The sequence below is a fragment of the Diuraphis noxia genome, unplaced genomic scaffold, assembly GCF_037042655.1.
Source record: "Diuraphis noxia isolate RWA-SAM2 unplaced genomic scaffold, SU_Dnox_SAM2 contig0003, whole genome shotgun sequence".
NCBI classification, from domain to species: Eukaryota; Metazoa; Arthropoda; class Insecta; order Hemiptera; family Aphididae; genus Diuraphis; species Diuraphis noxia.
In genome coordinates this window covers 40,928,419-40,947,282 of record NW_028301713.1, presented here as the reverse complement: position 1 = coordinate 40,947,282, position 18,864 = coordinate 40,928,419, and the positions used below count along the sequence as shown (strand labels likewise).

Here is an 18,864-nt window from a genome sequence, read left to right as displayed (position 1 = left end):
GTCTATATACCACCTATACGATATCGATTATTACGAATTTCGAAACTAAACGTCATGAATAAGTAAATATATATCTGTACCGAATTGATTCTATCCCTTGTAATAAGGACTTTATTTTTGCTGTAAGTTTGTTATAATTTATATCCTTAACTAGGATATCTTTTTTCCTTTGTTTATTTTAGCTCTTGTCTCATAAATCATCTTGTTATTTTTAATTTATTTGTAACTATTGAGTTATATTAATTTTTATAATGGTAGCTAAAAAAAAAAATCAAGACATATTAGTCCATAGTCTTTTGAATTGACTCTTTCGCAATATTATAATCCGTATTTTATAGTTCTTTAAGATTATAAATTAGATATATTTTATGAATACTCAATTGTTAACTCGAGACAACTTCTGTATGTCTGTATATACGAATAATACAAATTATAAATGGTAGAATCGTACAAATGATACATCTGACATCAGTTACAAAGTTATAATATAGTGAAATATACTAATCTTTAATTAGTATGACACCAGTGACTACTGAATACTGATTAGTGAATACTGAATATTGTCATACTGAAATACTGAATAGACAATATACAATGTTTACATTTAAATATATATATATTTTTTTTTTTGCAAAACGTGTTAAATATTTATCAGTTGATTTTCAATACTGATTTCCAGTTGCAGTAAAATGATAATACAAAAAATGTGGTATAATGTTGGTCTAACTGTGACCTACTTATCATCATAGTAATATTTTATCTTTTTGTTTTCAATTTAAAAATATTTATTAATCATTTTAATATTTGTAATTTTACCAATTTAACTAATTTTTTAATACATTAGTAATATGATTTATATTTAATATATGTATTTTGTACATAATTTCCCATGTTACATTCAACATTCTCTGTTCTGAATTACTTGACTTTGGATGCTGCAATTTCTTAACTAGCATACGCCAGCCTTAAGGTATATACTTTTTATGTATATTTTGATATTCTTTACTCTATCTTGATTTTAATCGTATTCTTCAAACATAAAATGTATAAAGTGTTATTGTTGTTTTAGAATGGCACAAACAAGGCGTGTGCCAGTCTTTGGTTCACGGCCACCATGTGCATACCAATCTCGACTTGATGAACGTAGCTTACAATTACGTATGGCTAGAATGGAACGGTCCAGAAAGTCAGATAAACCAGAAGATTTTGTTTGCTATGAAGACTCGGATGAAGAAGAAGAGAGTACAATGTCGTTATGCACTATGTTAAACTCTTCTTATAATTTTGTTGATTATATAAGAAACCGAGAATATGGAATGCGAGAGTATCGTTCAGTTAATCAAAATCATGGTACAAGACATATTCTTACACATGATTTGTTCAAAGAACGGTCTATACCATTGAAAACAATGAATAAAGTTTTTTGTTCACAATGGCTTAGTAGTAAACAAATTGTCTTTGGTACAAAATGTAATAAAGTAAGTATACTGAATATAGTTCTAGCATTTCTTACATATTTACATACTAGCCATTTTATTTAGATACACCTATACCTGTAAATAATTAATAATTAAATTTTAATTTTATTAATAAAAGTTTTAATGATGTAAATAAAATATATTTATACTAAACAAAACATACAATATTATTTTATAAAAAAAAATTCCAAAACTTTATAACTAGATTTTTTGATGATAAAATATTAAGTTTTTTCTATATTGTGGTGAAATGAATACCTAAAACTTTGAATTATAAAAATTACATGTGAAATATTAGACGTGTGAAACCATGTCAGCCATCACCTACATAATTGGCGATTAATATAATTGAGGGTATATTTTTGTTTTATCGGACACATATTTTTTTTCTCTTAACGTATGTAGATATATGTTTATATGCATGTGTGTTATATGGGACAAAGTTTCTTCCTCTATATTTATTACTTGTACTTTATGATTTATCAATGTACATAACAGTAAAATAGAAAATTTCCCCCTATGGGTATACATATATTCTAGATGCTAATACTATTATTATCATTGTTACTTATTTATAATTTTTAGGAGTAAGTATAAAATAAAAATAAGAATAAATATCACATAGAGGTATATAAGGTATTTGTTATTATATTATTGTTATGAGTGAAAGAACAATAACAAACCAGTATCTTATAAAATTAAGTATGTAACTTGGATGTAGTCTGTAAAATTAGTACATAGGAAAACACTTATTAATTTATCAATATTTGCTATTAAATAAAAATATACACACATAAATAAATTATATTTTAATTTTATTGACTATTTAAATTATACTTAACAAAATAATAATTTGTATTATTCATCAGCTATTTACTTTTTATATCTTACTTTTGTTTTATTATTACAACTAGTTAATGGTGTATAATGTAAAATCTCATGAACTGGACCAAATACCATCGATAAAAGGACGTGTAGATGAAGCAGCTGATCAACAAAGTGGTATTCATTCATTAAAAATTAATCCATCTAGGACATTGTTGGCAACAGGCGCATATAATTCTAATGAAATAGCTGTATATAGGTTGCCAACATTAGATCCAATTGTTTTAGCAGAGGTAACCACATAGAAAAAAAACAACACGTAACTGTTATTTACTTTATTATTTCATTAGGGTGCTCACAAAGATTGGATATTTGATATTGAATGGTTGGATGATGAGTTTTTTGTTAGTGGTTCACGGGATACCAAGCTTGCTCTATGGCAAGTTCAAGATAAATATCAAGAAAAGTATGATTCTGATGGTGACCTCATACAACCAATTACTCAATTTCTCAATCCTGCAGTCATAAGAAGCTGTAAGACAGCACAAAAAGTCCGAGCAATCACATTTAATAAGAATTTAAAAGAAATGGTTACATTGTCTTTAAATGGATATGTTCATGTTTGGGATGTTGAACGTTTTAGACAAGTAATTGCAAATTAAATTATTATTTTTTCTTAAAAACAACTTTATTTTTGATCTATTAAGATACATTCTAAATAGTATTGGTTGCTTTATTAAGTATTTAAGTATTACAAATGTACATTATGTCATTTGAAAATGAACTTCCATTTACTAATTACTATCAACAAATAAAATATTCTATTCAATTTCGTATTTTTTCACTTATTATTTGTATTTTTTTTTATTTTATTACAGAAGTTTTCAAGAAGATTATCATCTTGTCAAGACAATGTCTGTATGGCAATGAAAAATGATAGTAGTTTATATGCAGTTGGATGCCGTTCATACACACTATTACTTGATTCAAGAACATTACATACCATAAAAAAAATACCTGCAAGATATAGTGGATGTGGTTTGTACATTTTAATATTTATTAAATTGTTGTTCTATACTCTGCACTATGAAAGAATATGTAACTTCTATGCATCTCCCCATGTCACCCTTGTATTGAAACAGGTTCCCTATTGCAAGGTGTCTTTTTTGGGAATGCTCAGAAAAAATAATTTTAGTAATTTTAGTCTGATTGCAGCATTTTCTCTCATGGAACATAATATAACAATATATTTATTAAATTGTAAAAATTATTACTTACCTATTGTATAATTTGATCATGCAATTTCCATTTATATTAGAGATAATTTAAATAAATCCATTCTGATTTACTAATTAATTTGTTATTTTGTAGGAATTAGGTCATTAAGTTTTCAAGATAATGTAATTACAATTGGAACAGGTGTTGGTGTTATAATGTTCTATGATATACGGGCAGGAAAGTACCTAGAATCTAGTATCAACTCTAGTAGAGCAGTTGTGTTAAAAACAAGTAGAGGTTATGTTGTAAGTATCATAATTTGAAATTCATATAAAGTTTTTTAATTTTTTAAAAAAAATTTCAGTATCCTGATGAAGATTTTATGGTGGATCAAGGATTTCAACAAGTCAAATATACACCTGCAATTTACACACATTGCTATGATTATTCAGGAACACGATTATTTTCTGCTGGTGGACCGTTACCAGCTAATTTATGTGGCAATTATGCAGGCTTGTGGCAGTAATATTATTACAATTTATTGTTTAAATATTATTAGTAGTATTATCATACTACATAAAATAATTCTTCCAACAATGGATGAAATATTTCAATATTTTGTTAGTGACATTCCTTGAGTCATTATAAACTATGTACAAAATATTGAACTACGTTATTGTACAAGCTAATTAATTATGCTATGTAATAATCAATATTTTATCTCATTGGTTTTGAGGTTTGAACATGAAATACTGAGCTTTGATAAAGTATATAATGTTCTAGGAGTAAGAACTAAGACTATACTTGACTGGAATGAGTGTTTTTATTTAATAATTTCATTGAAATAAACATCTTCAATTTTACAATTAATTATGTAAAAATAATTAAATAAATTTCAACGTGTAGCAATTGAATTCTATAGTTAAAGAAACATTCATTTGTCTTGTATTAAAATAATCAACTATTATATTTCTTTTTTTCATTTGGTATGGTGTTTAATAATATTTCAAATTATAATTAAAACCTTAGAAATAGAAGACAATATTTATTATTAAAGTAATAATATATTCCTTGATACATCAAATAAAATTCGTAGAAATGCTTAACTAATTTAAAATATATAAATCGAATGTTTTAATTTGTTTTTTTATACATGTGTGCTTTATTTATTTATTTATTTTTTACTTAAATAAGGCTTCAACTCCTGAGTTTATTAGCCTGTAACAATTACAAAATAGTAGTAAGAGGTCTTAAAACTATGGGGATACATTATGTTTAACAATAGAGGGAGTTTATTGAATATATGTACATTTGGTTATTTTTCTAAATTAGTTTTGCTAAGCCTGTGTTTTTGAAAAAATTGTATAATATGTTTTTGGCGGTCCCTTCGCCAAGTGCTTGTTGCATTGTTGATGGGTTTCCGAAAATTTGTCTGGAGCTGGTGAACTTGGGGCATTCTAGTGTGATATGTTTGATTGTCAGCGCTTTGTCACAGAGTTCACAGGTCGGACTGTCTTCTTTTGTTGCTTTATTTATTGTGTTGAAATCTATAGGAAATATTGGTTTTATTTGCATAAAGAATTGGTTGATTAATTTTTAAAATATTTAATGCTAAGTTCATGAAATTGACAAAAATGATGATTGCTACTTCATTAATTAAACACTTTTTTCTGCCAAATGTTAGAATTAAGCAACAATTTTTATTTGTTATGCTAAGTTCTGTACATGATATTCACATACTACAAATTTAGATAAAATATTTTAAAAAATCAGCCAAAGAGTAATGTTTTATACCGTAACTTTTACTTTTAAATAAGTATGTTCAGCTTCACAATGTGTACCTATTGATTTATGATATTGTTTATTTTAAGGCATTAAAACTTTTTTAGTTATTCTTTAATTTATGTATAAAAAGAATCATTTCTTGAAAAGAAGCTTGAATATTTAATAAACAATGTTCCGTGTAAATGTTTTATAAACACTCAAAACCTATTGAAACAACAATAAGGTCACTTTTTCTTATTAAGAGTGTTAGAAGTGGATATTTTGATTACTCATTGTATTAAAATGTAAAATAGTAGCTTTTCATCATCAATTTTAGTTTACTTTTTGTAGTTATTTGTAATTTAAAATATTTCACCATTACTTAAATTAAAATTTTCTACTTACCATTAAATATAAAAATATAAACTTATCTTAAGCTATTTATTGATGTATGAAAATTGTTTTCAATAAAATTACCTAGTTCATATATTTTTTGTCTTTATAAAAAAACAAGAATCCTCATAGTTGTTCTTATAGTAATTAAAAAAGCGGGTAAGTGGATGTCGCTCTACTGTACATTAGGTAGTGGAGTGGACCTCTGACTAGGGTAGGTTAGATTTGAATGCAATGATAGGTATCATTGTATACGAAAAACATTTCTGAACAGAGATATTTTGTCAGTCTAGGATATATTATATTTAAATATTGTCATATATTATATTTTGAAATAAATATATTATTTTTTAATTAGGACGTATTTTAAATAAGGCATGGTTAATCAATTTTTCCAAAAACATTGCATGTAGTTATCATAATACCTGATGTCATAAAAATTTAAAACTCAAACGCTCAATACATTTTTCCTATAATGACACTTCAAATTTTCTCTATAGCTATTTGAAGCAAAACTTATGTAAAACTTAGTGTTGAATTTCTTAACCTTAGATATAAATACAAACAAATTTATGACTTTTGAACTACAAAATAATTTGCAAATATTCATGGTTTTGACGAATTTTTGTCAATATTTGAACTTCAAATGCTAATAAAAAAATATTGTGCATATAAGAATAACTTATGAGAAACTTTGTATTAAATTTTCAAGTATTTTGATTGGGCCAAAAAAATTTTATCGACATATCAAAAAAATTTCAGAAAAATTGAAAATTCCAGTTGTCTATAAATACCTCAAAAAAAGTCAGAATATTTTGAAAATTAAATCATGCAAAGAAAATGCCAATCTAAATAACTGGTAAAATTTTCAAGTATCTTCGACAATATACTTTTTGAAAAATAACAAATGTTTAAAATCGTTAGTGGATAAATCTATATCGTTACGCTATTTCGTAAAAATTTAAAATTCAAAATTTTCCTATAATAATGCTTCGAGTTTTCTCTATAGCTACTTGAAGAAAAAATATATGAAAGCATTGAAAGCTTAGTGTTGTATTTTTAATTCTTAGTTATAAACACAAGAAATTTTATGATTTTTCAACTTCAAAATTATTTACGAATTTTCGCGTTTTCGACAGATTTCGTAAAAATTTGAACTATAAACGCTTATAAAAAAAATTGTGACTAACGATTTTTAATTTTTTTTAGCTACAATAAGAACAACTCATAAGGAACATTGTATTAAATTTTCAAGTTTTTTTGGTCATCCAAAATTTTTTTAACCGAGACTTCAAAAAAAAATTATCATATAAATCGAATTTCAGTGGTCTATAAATAACTCAAAAAAAAAAAAATCAATAATTAAACTGTATATAGATAACACTAACATAAACATTTGGAGAAAATTTCAAGTATTTACAGTGATTAGTTTTTAAACTACAACCATATAAAAAAATCGATTTGGTCAAAAAGTGGTTTTGCATAAAAATTCCCATTACCTGTCATTTTTTTTTCTCGATTTTTTTGAAAACTGTTGGAAAATGTTAACTTTTGACCTTTATAATACACCAAGGATATTCACTTTTACATCAGAAACCACCCCCAAAGTTTAAAATTAAAGCAGTATTTCGACTAGTAATGCTGTACACAGACACACAAAAAAAAACACATTGTAAAATCAATACATTCAACACTTCGTTCAGAATCTAAAATATTGAAAATACATAGGAATTGTTTGTTTTTAAAGCGTTTGAAGTTAAGATGTTAACAAAATTCTTCTAAATAATGAGAGTATGCAAATTATTTTTTAGCTTCAAAGCTAAGTTTATTATAATTTTTTAAGTATTTAAACATTTGAAGCTATTTTACCAATATCATATTCATATTACCTTTCTACTCTATGTCCTCCCTTTTCAGTACTGACCTTAGTTAATCACAATTACACCTTTTATCTAATGACCCACCACATTTTAATAATTACATCTATATGTATTTTCTGTAAGACTGATTATATCACATTTCATTAATTAATTTAAATTTTTAAATTTATGGAGCTAAACGTGAACTGCTGAGGGTAAAATATGGTATGTCGCTTACATATATAACGGAGACAGTAAATAGCGTCTTCTTAAGTGAGTTATGAGTTTTGACTTATGAGCATGTAAAGTATTATTTTGGAAATTCTCAAATTCACTGTTCAATTAAAATATAATATATACCAATGAAAGAATATAGATGTTCCCACCTAAAAATTTGATAATAGGCCATTCACTTTAAATCAAAACTACAGTATACTACCATTGAACCTAGTTAATAATAATTGTATGTCTGTAAGATAGGAAAAACACATTTGGGAGTCGGGAGCGCCTTCCTCTTAAGGTACCTAGTCAATTATGCAATTTAATAATTTTGTTATAATCTAAACTTAGTTGTTAAAGATATTTATGGAAAATAACATTTGTTGAACAGTATTCTAAATTAATCGCCAAAAAATTTAGTCTACCTATTGTATGAATTCTTGTCATCACATCGATGTGATTGATCAATCAGGTTAACAATCAGCCAAATAAACAGTACTGTACAATATAATGTAAATATTATTGGCTTAAGTTTAAGTTAAGAATCATAATGAGATGTTTCGTTGAACCCCCAAAAAATTGATTTTTTACACTGCCCCTGAATGACAATACTGTATTGGAAATAAATATTAAATACCATAACCTTTGTACTCATTAGTCATTATTGAAAAACCGAATTCATCTTTTTACGGTATTCGGTCTTATAGGTATAGCTAAATAATAAAAAAACATACATACTCATAAATTTATATTATTAATTGCCTTACAAATAAACAAAAATAAATTGCTTGTATAACAAGGTTAATTACATTAACATTTTAATATCAAGAAAGAAATGAAACTGAGGTGGACATAATTTTGTCTGTAAATTAAATTTTATTTTCTGCAATAGTGGGACGGATGATAAATAACATTGTATACAATTGGACCTTAAAAAACAACCAAAATACTACTAACTGATAATCATTTAATAATTAAAAATAAATTGTTGATAAACTGATCGGTAGATTTAATGTTGATACATAAACAGCCATAAATGTGAAATATATTTCTAATAAGTAACTATATTATTATTTATCAAAAAAAAAAAATCTAAAATTTGAAACTTTGCTATTATTCACTACATAAAAAAAAATACTTAATAATGAATATTGATTAAAATACAATTTTTTAGTTACAATATTTCATCACATGTTAAAATAAATAATTAAAGTAAAGTAATCGTCCAATTTTGAGCTATTCCGACAGCAGGTTTCCGCACTGTTAATACTTGATTATGAGTATTGTATAAGACTGATAATTCTGACAAACCAACACCATTGACCTGTAAACTGGCTTTGGTGAATACATTGGGAATACCAACAATCATGACTTTTTCAACCCATGATTTAGTATTGAAATCTTCACAGTGTAGACATTTTGAGATCAATTGGTTATTGATGTATTCATATTCAATGTAAATAAAGTGACCATTTCTGTATTCAAAACTTTCCTCGTCATCAATATACAATGATCCCTTAGCTATAGCTTTCAGGTCAATTGCTACAATCAAAGTGTATGGGTCATCCTTCATTAAGACAGACGATCGGCGAACACGTTGCTTAGTAGGAACTATTGTACCACCACGTTGATACACAGGAACCTTGTTGATTGGCGCTTGTATTTTCATCAGCCCATTAATTTTGATGGGCTGGTAAGTATCTCGATCATACCAAATTTCCTCATGACCTGGGAAATAACAAGTTACTTCTTGGACATTTTGATCTAATACAGGACACACCAACAAAACATCGCCAACCATAAATTCGTTGTCAATGTTATTCAGTTGTTCTTCATGAGGAAACTCAAAAAATAATGGACGTATAACAGGTGATCCAGTTAATTCATGGTTTTTAAACAATGAGTACCACAGCGGTAACAATGTATATCTTGTCCTGATGGCATCACGAATCAAAAATGTAGTCTGTTCGTCAAATAACCATGGTTCTCGACGTTTTGTATCTATGTGAGCATGACTTCTGAAAAATGGCAAAAAGGCACCAGTTTGATACCATCGAATCAGTAATTCCTTATCGGGGTTATTGAAGAATCCACCCACATCTGCACCGCAAAATGATATACCCGAAATTGCTAATGAGAGACACATTGGTAAAGATATTTTTAAATGACTCCAATCAGCCATATTATCACCAGTCCATACAGCAGCAAAACGTTGTGTACCAGCAAAATGAGATCGCGTTAAAATAAATGGTCTTTTCTTACCATTTGATCGTTTCATTAGACCATCATATGTGCTCATGACCTGCAACAGTCCATATATGTTATGTATGTCTCTGTGTTCATAACCGCCATGATGAATACAATCCTTTGGCATTGTTACTTCTGGTCCATTAAAAACAGAAGGTTCGTTCATATCATTCCATATAAAAATGTCCTCTGTAGGACCGACAAAATTATCAATAGAATAACGAGAAGCATAATACTCTTGAACCTTAGGATTCATGAAATCCAAATAACTAGAAGATCCTGGCCAACACCAACCTTCGTACACGTCACCATCTTTATTCTTTACATATAAATCATTATTAATTGCATCATTGTGTAAGAAGTAGTTGGAGTCGCGTTTAATGTGTGGATCAATAATAGTCACCAATTTTCTTCCTTTGCTAGTTAAATTATTTACCATTTCTAAAGGCTCACTGAATTTAACTGGATCCCAGGTAAAATATTTTTTACTATCTGTATACTCAATGTCTAACCACATAACATCCATAGGTATGTCATTGACATCAAAATTTGTTTCTACATTGTGGACATCTTTTTGGTCATTGTAATTCCATCGACACTGATGATAAGCCAAAGAAAATAGTGGAGGTAATGGAGTCGTTCCTGTCAGTGATGAATATTGTCTGGTAACATCAAGAGGTTTAGGACCCAACATAATGAAAAAATCAATAATACCACATTCAGACATAAAATGAGCTCTGGGGACGTCTTTTTCATTAGATGATCCTGAAACTAGATTAACTATTGATTCCACAACTGATGGGTGCTCTGTGTTTCCTTTTACACCTGCAATATCTACCCAAGTTTCAGCAGCATTCAACCAAAATACCCCAACACTGTTCTTTTTTCCATGTCCCATTAAAAATGGAACAGCTCCATATAATGCCATTCCATTGTACAATTCATATTCAAAAACATCCAAATTATAAAATCGATACGGGTCATTTCCAGTAGTACTTTTAAGAGTTAAACTGTCAGCATGTTCTGGGAGTCCATATAAAGAAGTAGATGAATATAATTTGAAGTCCATAGCAACCGCAGAAGGTCCACGAGGCTTAGAATCCTGATGTTCCTTAAAGTATTCTTCCCAAGACCCTATTTCATTGTCTGCTATAGATTCTGGTTTAGGCCTATAGTGTTCAAATTGCATTAGATTATCATGGTTCACCCCTATGGTCAATTCTTCATTAACATAAACATCCAATTTAAATGGAGCTATTGTGATATACACCTTAATTATTTTACTCAATTCTAATTCAACAGTTGATGCATTTCGAGCCATAACCATTGACTCTGTAATTGGTTCAGATACGAGAGCATGCACTGGTTGAAACCTATTATACATTTGATTACCATCTTTGTTGATGCGTAGACGAAGTGTACTATCCTTGAGACCATCCAGCCGCATTCGTAATAAAACATTGTCATAGTTTTTGTTTGATATCAACGCTTCGAAATATTTATCTGTTAATATAGCGCTGTCTGGTACTAGTTCAAATGCGGTTTTTTGGTTTTTGTTCATGGAGCGACAACGTTTACAAAAGTTACTTTGCTCGCATGTTTTAAAATTACCACGATCAACCGAAAATACAGTTGAACCAATAATACATACCAGAAAAAGTATTATGTGTTGGAAACTACTCATTTTATATTTTAAATTAGAATGACAGGTTTACTAGAAATTAAATAGTTTTAAGTTAACAAAACACACATTGACATTATTTTAAAACAAAAAACGTTAATGTCGTTTGAGTCAATGGTAAATACCTACCTAACTAGTAGTAAGATTCGACATTAATAATTATAATATAAGAATTATTATGGTTTACGAAAAAACGAAATTGTAGTATTTTCACTCTTTATACGTATCTCGATTTTAATATTTCACTATATGACATTATGACTATAAAAAATAAAAATCTAAAAGTATAGATTTCATTATCATTTATTAATTATTTATCATCGCAGTACGTCTTTACAAGACAAATCACAACAACTTAATAGTTAATAACACAGAATAACTTTTTAATAACAACAGGCAATAATCCTAACCTAAAAATGCCCCGGCAACAAAATTAAATTTCTTTGTTTAATCCATGAAGATCAGAATTCAGAATTTTGTACATTGTGATTTGTGGATTGTGGACCGTTCATCCGCTGTCCGTACTAACGTGGCTACATCTTGTTAGTTGTTACACAATGTTAACCATCCATTAAAATATTAGTATTTTTTTAAATAATGACTAATGAATGTTTTATGTTAAATTAATTACCTGTTACCTAAATGGTAAATGAACATTACCTCCCCAGACTGTTTTCAATGTGATAAGATGTTTTCCCCCCATTTTTTTTTTTAAATATACCAACTATAGAACTTAGTGTTCTATGAATATACTGACTACTACTAAACAATAATATTATATTATTATGAAATGATTGACACATATTTATTATTGCATTATTTTTTTGTAAAAAATATACAGTTAATTTTAAAATGTTGACAAAAATATAATAAATAATATTTAAAAAAAGTTAAGTAAAAACGTAATTTTAAATAAAAGATTGTCTAAATAAAAATATTATAGTACAATAGTTTTTGATAAACTAAACTACTTGAAACACAGGGGCGTCATTTGGGGGGTGGCAGGGTGTGCGGTTGCACCCCTTACTTTTAGAATGTCACAATTGGCCTGCGCCTTGCTGAAGCCTAAGATTATAATGCACGAGCCACGAATGCACAATTATTTATATGATTAAAATCAAATAGTAATAACCGGTCTATAATTGTATGGAAAAAATTGAATGCAGGATAATATACATATACGTATGTATATCTATTTTTATATGGCCTGGTGAAATTTCAAAATGGCCTGCTTGAAACTTCGCACACCCGAAAAAAAAACCTGAAATGACGCCCCTGCTTGAACAATAAAAATAATTTTAAATAAACGTAATAGGTAGTTAAATAAAATATGCTTAATAATTAATACAGATGGCTAAAAAATTCCGACATTAAAATTTAAAATGATATAGTTTGTAAAAAATTATTTATTTCTGATTCTTTTGTTATTTCTAACCACATATTTTATAGTCTGTTCAACTTTTTGGATGTTTAACAATTTAATATTTACTTATTATTCTATCTTTACAATATTTTTCTTTTTATCCACACACTTCCATCTAATTTTGTTATTAGTAAGATTTTTTTGTTTCATATTCATATAATCTTTAAAAAAGATTTTAAAACCTCCTCTGAAAAATAATAATTTCATATTTGATGATTAATAATATAATATTATTAAGATATACCTAGATTTTAAAAAACTAGTGGAAAATATCCGCATCAAAAATGTATGGGGGGAAAAATGTCCTACCAGTCAACCAGTGGCACTACTGCGGCGGCAGTACCTACCAAACCGAAAATAGCCAGGGGGGAATGTCAGTGATTCACCTGAATTACCAATCAACTAATGTCAGATTAGTTTTTCTTTTTACTTTTTTAGTATATAATATATATTTACTATATACCTATTGCCTACTCTACTCAATTGTAAAATTATGAGCTAAATGTTCCTATAGAAAATTTCATAACTCTCTACCTACTCGTTCAAATCCTCTACTTAAAAACTTTTCAATGATTATCAATCCCAGGTAGCCCCCCCCCCCCCAAGACGACTGAAACGTAAATGGTGCAGAGATTTAAGACATTTGAAAAAAAAATCATAATCAAATCACATAAGACATAAGATTTAATACAAAATTGATAGTGTCATAATTCGGTGGTTCCTTTCCCCAAATTATGTAACTTAATATGTTTTTCTCTCTCAATCTCTCATTGTGTTATAGTCTTATAAATTATAGATTGTTTATTTTCTTCTAAAAAAAAGAAAAAGAAAAAGGTCTGCCCAATACAATTTATCGCATATTCACATATACATACAGACATACATTATTATACATTTATCACTCCACTCAACAACACACAAATATAATATTACAACTTTATAGTAAATACCATACAAGTTACATAGTTACATACTTAATACTTATAAAGCTGTGGACACAAGTATGAAAGTGTAAATATTTTCAAGGATAGGTAATTAAAAAAATTAGTATTTATGAAGGAAGCAGAAGATTCATTCAGAATCTTCTATAAAATAGTGAAGGTGACACTGATATTCAAGGAGCAAGAATAAAGGGCAAATTAAGTTGTCAAAGTAAACTGAAGCTCGACAATCCAAGCACAAGACTTTAGAGTGGCTGGCTTAAAAAGAGGCACTCGGAACAGGAAATCAAGAATGGCTGGTTAAGGCCAGTTCGAGAAGAGGGCCAGCAGTCCAGAAGGATGGACTTGGTGGTCCAACCACCGTGGAGGTTAAAATATTCTATAAATATTATTTGTATGATAACATGCTAGAGGATAGTGCAGGTCATGTTTTGTGTATCCCAAGTGGTTCAACCTATGTAAAATAGTTGTTAGCTCTCATCCTGCCAAAGTCTACACAGACACACCAGTATCTGCTGGGGAATGTTGACATTGGAAAGATGAGAGCACCACAGTTGTGTATATTATTAAGTTAGTAAACTATGCTACACGAGAGTTAAGTTATGTCGTGAAACAATTTGGTTCTCATGTTGTAATTTTCCAAGAAAAAAAAAGCTATAACTGTAAATGATGCCAATTAAATAATTATTTGTAATACAATTTTTAAAAGTATTTTAAAACATCAAATAGCGATACTGAATAAAATATAAATAGGTATAATTATCTATTCATTTAGGAACTAATCAATATTATTAGCTTAAGCATCTACTACAACTACACTTTTTTATATTGTGTATTTGTGTTGTATTCTTGTATTTTATTAAATGCATTGAGCCAATCACATACTAACTAAATGTTTTATAAATTAAAACGTAAATTTGCTTTTAATTTTTAACTACTGACTAAAACAAATTATTACTTAAATTTAAAATTTAATCATAGTGTTCATATTACTTCAAAAAACCTTCAATTTACAGTTTTTTGTAGAAGTCTGGATTGAATTGTAAAATGGTTTCAAAATGCATATGTACTCAGACTTTTCTTAACCTCGGGATACTTGTGTAATAACAATTGAAATTTACTAATATTTAATTTAATATTTATTTAATACACATATAGATATAAAGTATTAATTTTCATGTATAATATACTAATACAACATATTCTTACACATTATCTATAAATCAGAAATAAAAAATATACATAATAAATTTAAATATTTAAACTTCTTAAGTAATATAGTTGAATAATTTTTCTATTAAAAGTACAAATAGTAGTCTTCCATTTTGAAATTTATACTTGAATACGTTTAATAAGAGTTTTTAGAACTTCATTCTCTGGAAGTGATTCTAATTGATTCACTAAATCCTCTAAAAATCATAAAAAAATAAACATTAAATAATCATTTTTTTTTTTTTTTAAATAATATAATTTATCTTACGTTTATTTCCAAAGATAGTATCAGATATTATAGCAGCATGTATGCTCTGTGTTAATCTTTCAACCACTATTTCAACAGCATGCATTAAAACTGGATCGTTTAATCTGAATTAAAAAAAAAAATGATTAATTATCAAATTTAAATTTAAAACAAGGTATATATTTATTTATACAGGGTGTCCCGTGAGGATTTACCCATTGCGATATCTCCCAAAGTAATGGAGATATCAAAATTCTGGTTTTATAATAAGGCTCACAGGGATAAGAACTACAATTATTTCATATTAATTAATTTTAATGTTTTGGTAAAAAAGTTAAAAAATATATTTTTTTATTTAATTATTTCTAAAAAAATTGATCATAGCAATTTCGTAGAGTTAATTTTTCTAAAATATTGACTTTTCAACATTTTATTTTCATTAATTTCCTAATTAAAAATTTTTTTTTAAGTTTTGAGAAAAATTATGAATTATTTAACACCGTAATGTTTTGAAACATGTGACCCGCCGCGCCACGCGAATTCCCATAAGGCCGGCTGCATACATTCCATGTTCCTAATAGTTATAATCATATTTTATTTCTTCAAAACTAGAGAAATATTAAAACTCAGGAAATTAATAAAAATAAAATTTTGAAACGTCTATATTTTCAGAAAAATAAAATCTACAAAATGGCTATCTTTAATTTTTTTGGAAATGATTAAATAAAAAAATATATTTTTTAAATTTTTTACAAAAACATTAAAATAAATTTAAAAATGAAATAGTTGTAGTTCTTATCCCTGTGAATCTTATTATAAAACCAGAATTTTGATATCTCCATTATTTCGTGAAATATTGCAATGGGTAAATTCTTGTGGGATACCCTGTATATAATTAAAATTCTTATGTAAATAATTATTTAAAAATTACTAAATGATTAAAAAAATATATCACAGTAAAATAATAATTTTGCAATAAGATAATTACTTAATGGTCTCTTCAATAAGGTCTTTTAATTGTTGAGGTATTACAGAATGTACACTCAGAGTATAAGGACGGCTGACTCTCGGATTTTGTTCTGAATATACTTTCCAACCTTGCATAACACTTTCAATCAATGCACAATGGAGTTCAGAATACAGTTCTAAGTCTTTATTATTTTTCACACAAAGTGGAGCAAAGAAACACCATCTGAACAATCCTAAGAAAGGTAATGTAGCTGCCATTGGAATTGCACCACTCGGTAATGCTCGTTGTAAATCTGTGTAATGTGCGGTAAAACATAAACAAGGATCAGAATTGATCCACCGCACAACAGTTTCTAATATAATACGAGGTGGCTCTTTGATAATTATACTTGTGTCGGTAGTTTCTAAAATTGAATAAAATAAAAATAAATAACTGACTTACTGAGACTTTTAGTTAATAAAACTTTTGTACTCATAAAAAAATAAATAAAATTATTTTGTTGTTTTTTTAGACAGAATATTTAATTAAAAATAAACTTAAATATATGTTTAGTGTTATTATAATATTATTTATTATTACTTGTATTAAAATAAAGTTCTGATAGTGAAGTCATCAAATTGGCAGTAAATAATGGAGCATTTTGCGGTAATAAATGTAATGATGGACTGTTAGAACTTATAAAAGTAAAAAACTTTTTTACAAGTCCATCAGCTAACTGAGAGCTGTACTTAGACGAACAACCCAATTGTTGCATTTGTACACCAGCAGATTGGAGTATGAGATTAGAGTAAGTAGATATAGCCAATGACACTAAGCTCACTAACATATTAGATCGCTGAGGTGGTGCACCAAATTGTGGGAACAAAGTCATAAATATAGCATTGAGAGCTGTATCTCCACAACAATTATCATTATCTGGTTTAATTTTTGTCTTATTGAAGTATTCACAAATCATTACTAGAAGTTCTAAATACCTAATTCGAGACATTGGCTGTTGATAAAAATAAAACATTTATTAATGTAAAAATTCTATCGAATAGAAATAGTTTTATAATAATTACCTTAGTAGATTTTCCTTCTTCATTGGTTTCACAAAATATAAACTCTGATATCAAATCCATTGCAAGATCTTCATTTAAATGTTGTTTCCGCGATGTCTCACCATTAATAATGGTCTCTAAAATAATAATTTAAAAAACAGGTACATCAGACTTCTCTATAGTACCACATATATAGGTATTGAATGTAACCACATTTTTGTTCAAAAAATAAAGCCATGTAAATTTAAAGTATAAAAACTTCCCAAAATATTCTATATATTTAAATTCATTTTGATAAAATGATACTTACGTATTTGATTTAATGCATTTTCAGTAGAAAGTGGAAAACCAAATTTCCTTAGATTAACTTTGACTTCATTATAATCCATTTGTCTTCTATTGAGCAAACTTAAATAAAATATGATTATTTTAAAAATGTACATAGTTTTAATCATTATTATTTAAAAATATTAAATTATAAGCTTTTATTATTAAAGTACCTACCTATAGTAATTAAATATACTATATTATAATATATTATCGTACCCAATTGTAATATGTAACAAATGTTATTATTCCATATTAGAAATGTTCTACTAAAAGTAAAGAATACAGATTGTATAGTATTATTAGTACTGCAATATTATGGTATTTATATTAATTATTATTTTCAAATTGAAGTACTTTTTAAATACCTAATATTAGTAATATTCAAATATCGTAGTAGGGCCGGTAGGCAGTAGCGAACTAGCGAGTTCCCGGTAGGTACTAGGTATCTGTTTTTATAAAAATAATCAAAAATTATTATCACTATTATTATCTATGTTTGTATTTTGTATGGGTATGCAGTATTGGAACAATTGTTATTTGGAAGTAAAGGACTTACAAATTGGTATTTCTACCATAGATTTATTAATAGGATTCATAACACTCACATTCTATATACATCGAATTATCTCCGAGGTAGGTACCTAAATATAAATCCTTTACGGTTTTGTACATTTTTATATTCTTTCTTTAATACTAGGTGTTTCGTATCTAATTATTTTGAATCTTACATTGGAGTGATCTAAATTTAATGGCAAAATTTGTAATTCGTCACTTTATGATAATTATTGAAAAGTAAAAAATAAATAATATGTGTAAACACTGTAAACAAGAAAAAAATAATTTAAAATTTGGTTTGCTCCAAGTGCAAGGGTAGAATATAAAGGTTTGATTTTCAAAATTGTATAAGATTTCTAATTATGTACCTACCTAAATTAATATATTATATACCTACAATAATAATACTATTAATTATTATACTAAATATGAAAACAATTTACAAATTCTTAAACCAACAAA

General features: G+C 27.3%; 3 protein-coding genes across 7 annotated transcripts; 1 reads left to right on the top strand and 2 right to left on the bottom strand.

The window, feature by feature from the left end:
* The first annotated feature begins 781 nt into the window (after positions 1-781).
* DCAF12 (DDB1 and CUL4 associated factor 12-like protein) lies at positions 782-4,671 on the top strand. 2 transcript variants are annotated; one of them, XM_015516866.2, is made up of 7 exons: positions 782-970; positions 1,070-1,478; positions 2,393-2,596; positions 2,654-2,950; positions 3,182-3,341; positions 3,675-3,826; positions 3,886-4,671. In XM_015516866.2, the coding sequence occupies exons 2-7, from the start codon at positions 1,071-1,073 to the stop codon at positions 4,045-4,047; spliced, it is 1,383 nt and encodes a 460-aa protein (XP_015372352.1). In that variant the 5' UTR covers positions 782-970; position 1,070; the 3' UTR covers positions 4,048-4,671. The 2 variants fall into 2 exon arrangements, with proteins under 2 accessions (XP_015372352.1, XP_015372360.1); XM_015516874.2 differs by having other exon boundaries at positions 1,053-1,478.
* A 3,820-nt stretch (positions 4,672-8,491) lies between these two features.
* Positions 8,492-11,981, bottom strand: GCS2alpha (glucosidase 2 subunit alpha). Its single transcript, XM_015522509.2, has one exon. The coding sequence runs from the start codon at positions 11,685-11,687 to the stop codon at positions 8,964-8,966; it is 2,724 nt and encodes a 907-aa protein (XP_015377995.2). The 5' UTR covers positions 11,688-11,981; the 3' UTR covers positions 8,492-8,963.
* Positions 11,982-15,164: 3,183 nt separating this feature from the next.
* LOC107172221 (integrator complex subunit 15) lies at positions 15,165-18,311 on the bottom strand. 4 transcript variants are annotated; one of them, XM_089224509.1, is made up of 8 exons: positions 18,213-18,311; positions 18,022-18,113; positions 17,828-17,925; positions 17,539-17,654; positions 17,057-17,468; positions 16,496-16,880; positions 15,529-15,632; positions 15,165-15,457 (listed from the first exon to the last, which is right to left on the bottom strand). In XM_089224509.1, exons 3-8 carry the CDS (start codon positions 17,904-17,906, stop codon positions 15,381-15,383), a joined length of 1,173 nt encoding a protein of 390 aa, XP_089080635.1. In that variant the 5' UTR covers positions 17,907-17,925; positions 18,022-18,113; positions 18,213-18,311; the 3' UTR covers positions 15,165-15,380. The 4 variants fall into 4 exon arrangements, with proteins under 4 accessions (XP_089080635.1, XP_089080636.1, XP_089080634.1 ...); XM_089224510.1 differs by having other exon boundaries at positions 18,022-18,110; positions 18,213-18,230; XM_089224508.1 differs by having other exon boundaries at positions 18,022-18,294.
* Between the last annotated feature and the right edge of the window lie 553 nt (positions 18,312-18,864).

Coding starts and splice junctions, on each gene's coding strand:
- LOC107172221 (XM_089224509.1), bottom strand. CDS start 17,906: ATGGATTATAATGAAGTCAAAGTTAATCTAAGGAAATTTGGTTTTCCA. Junction 17,655..17,827: donor AAATGCATTAAATCAAATAC/GTAAGTATCATT, acceptor TTATTATTTTAG/AGACCATTATTAATGGTGAG. Junction 16,881..17,056: donor AGAACTTTATTTTAATACAA/GTAATAATAAAT, acceptor ATTCAATTTTAG/AAACTACCGACACAAGTATA.
- DCAF12 (XM_015516866.2), top strand. CDS start 1,071: ATGGCACAAACAAGGCGTGTGCCAGTCTTTGGTTCACGGCCACCATGT. Junction 2,597..2,653: donor ATCCAATTGTTTTAGCAGAG/GTAACCACATAG, acceptor TTATTTCATTAG/GGTGCTCACAAAGATTGGAT. Junction 2,951..3,181: donor ATGTTGAACGTTTTAGACAA/GTAATTGCAAAT, acceptor ATTTTATTACAG/AAGTTTTCAAGAAGATTATC.
- GCS2alpha (XM_015522509.2), bottom strand. CDS start 11,687: ATGAGTAGTTTCCAACACATAATACTTTTTCTGGTATGTATTATTGGT.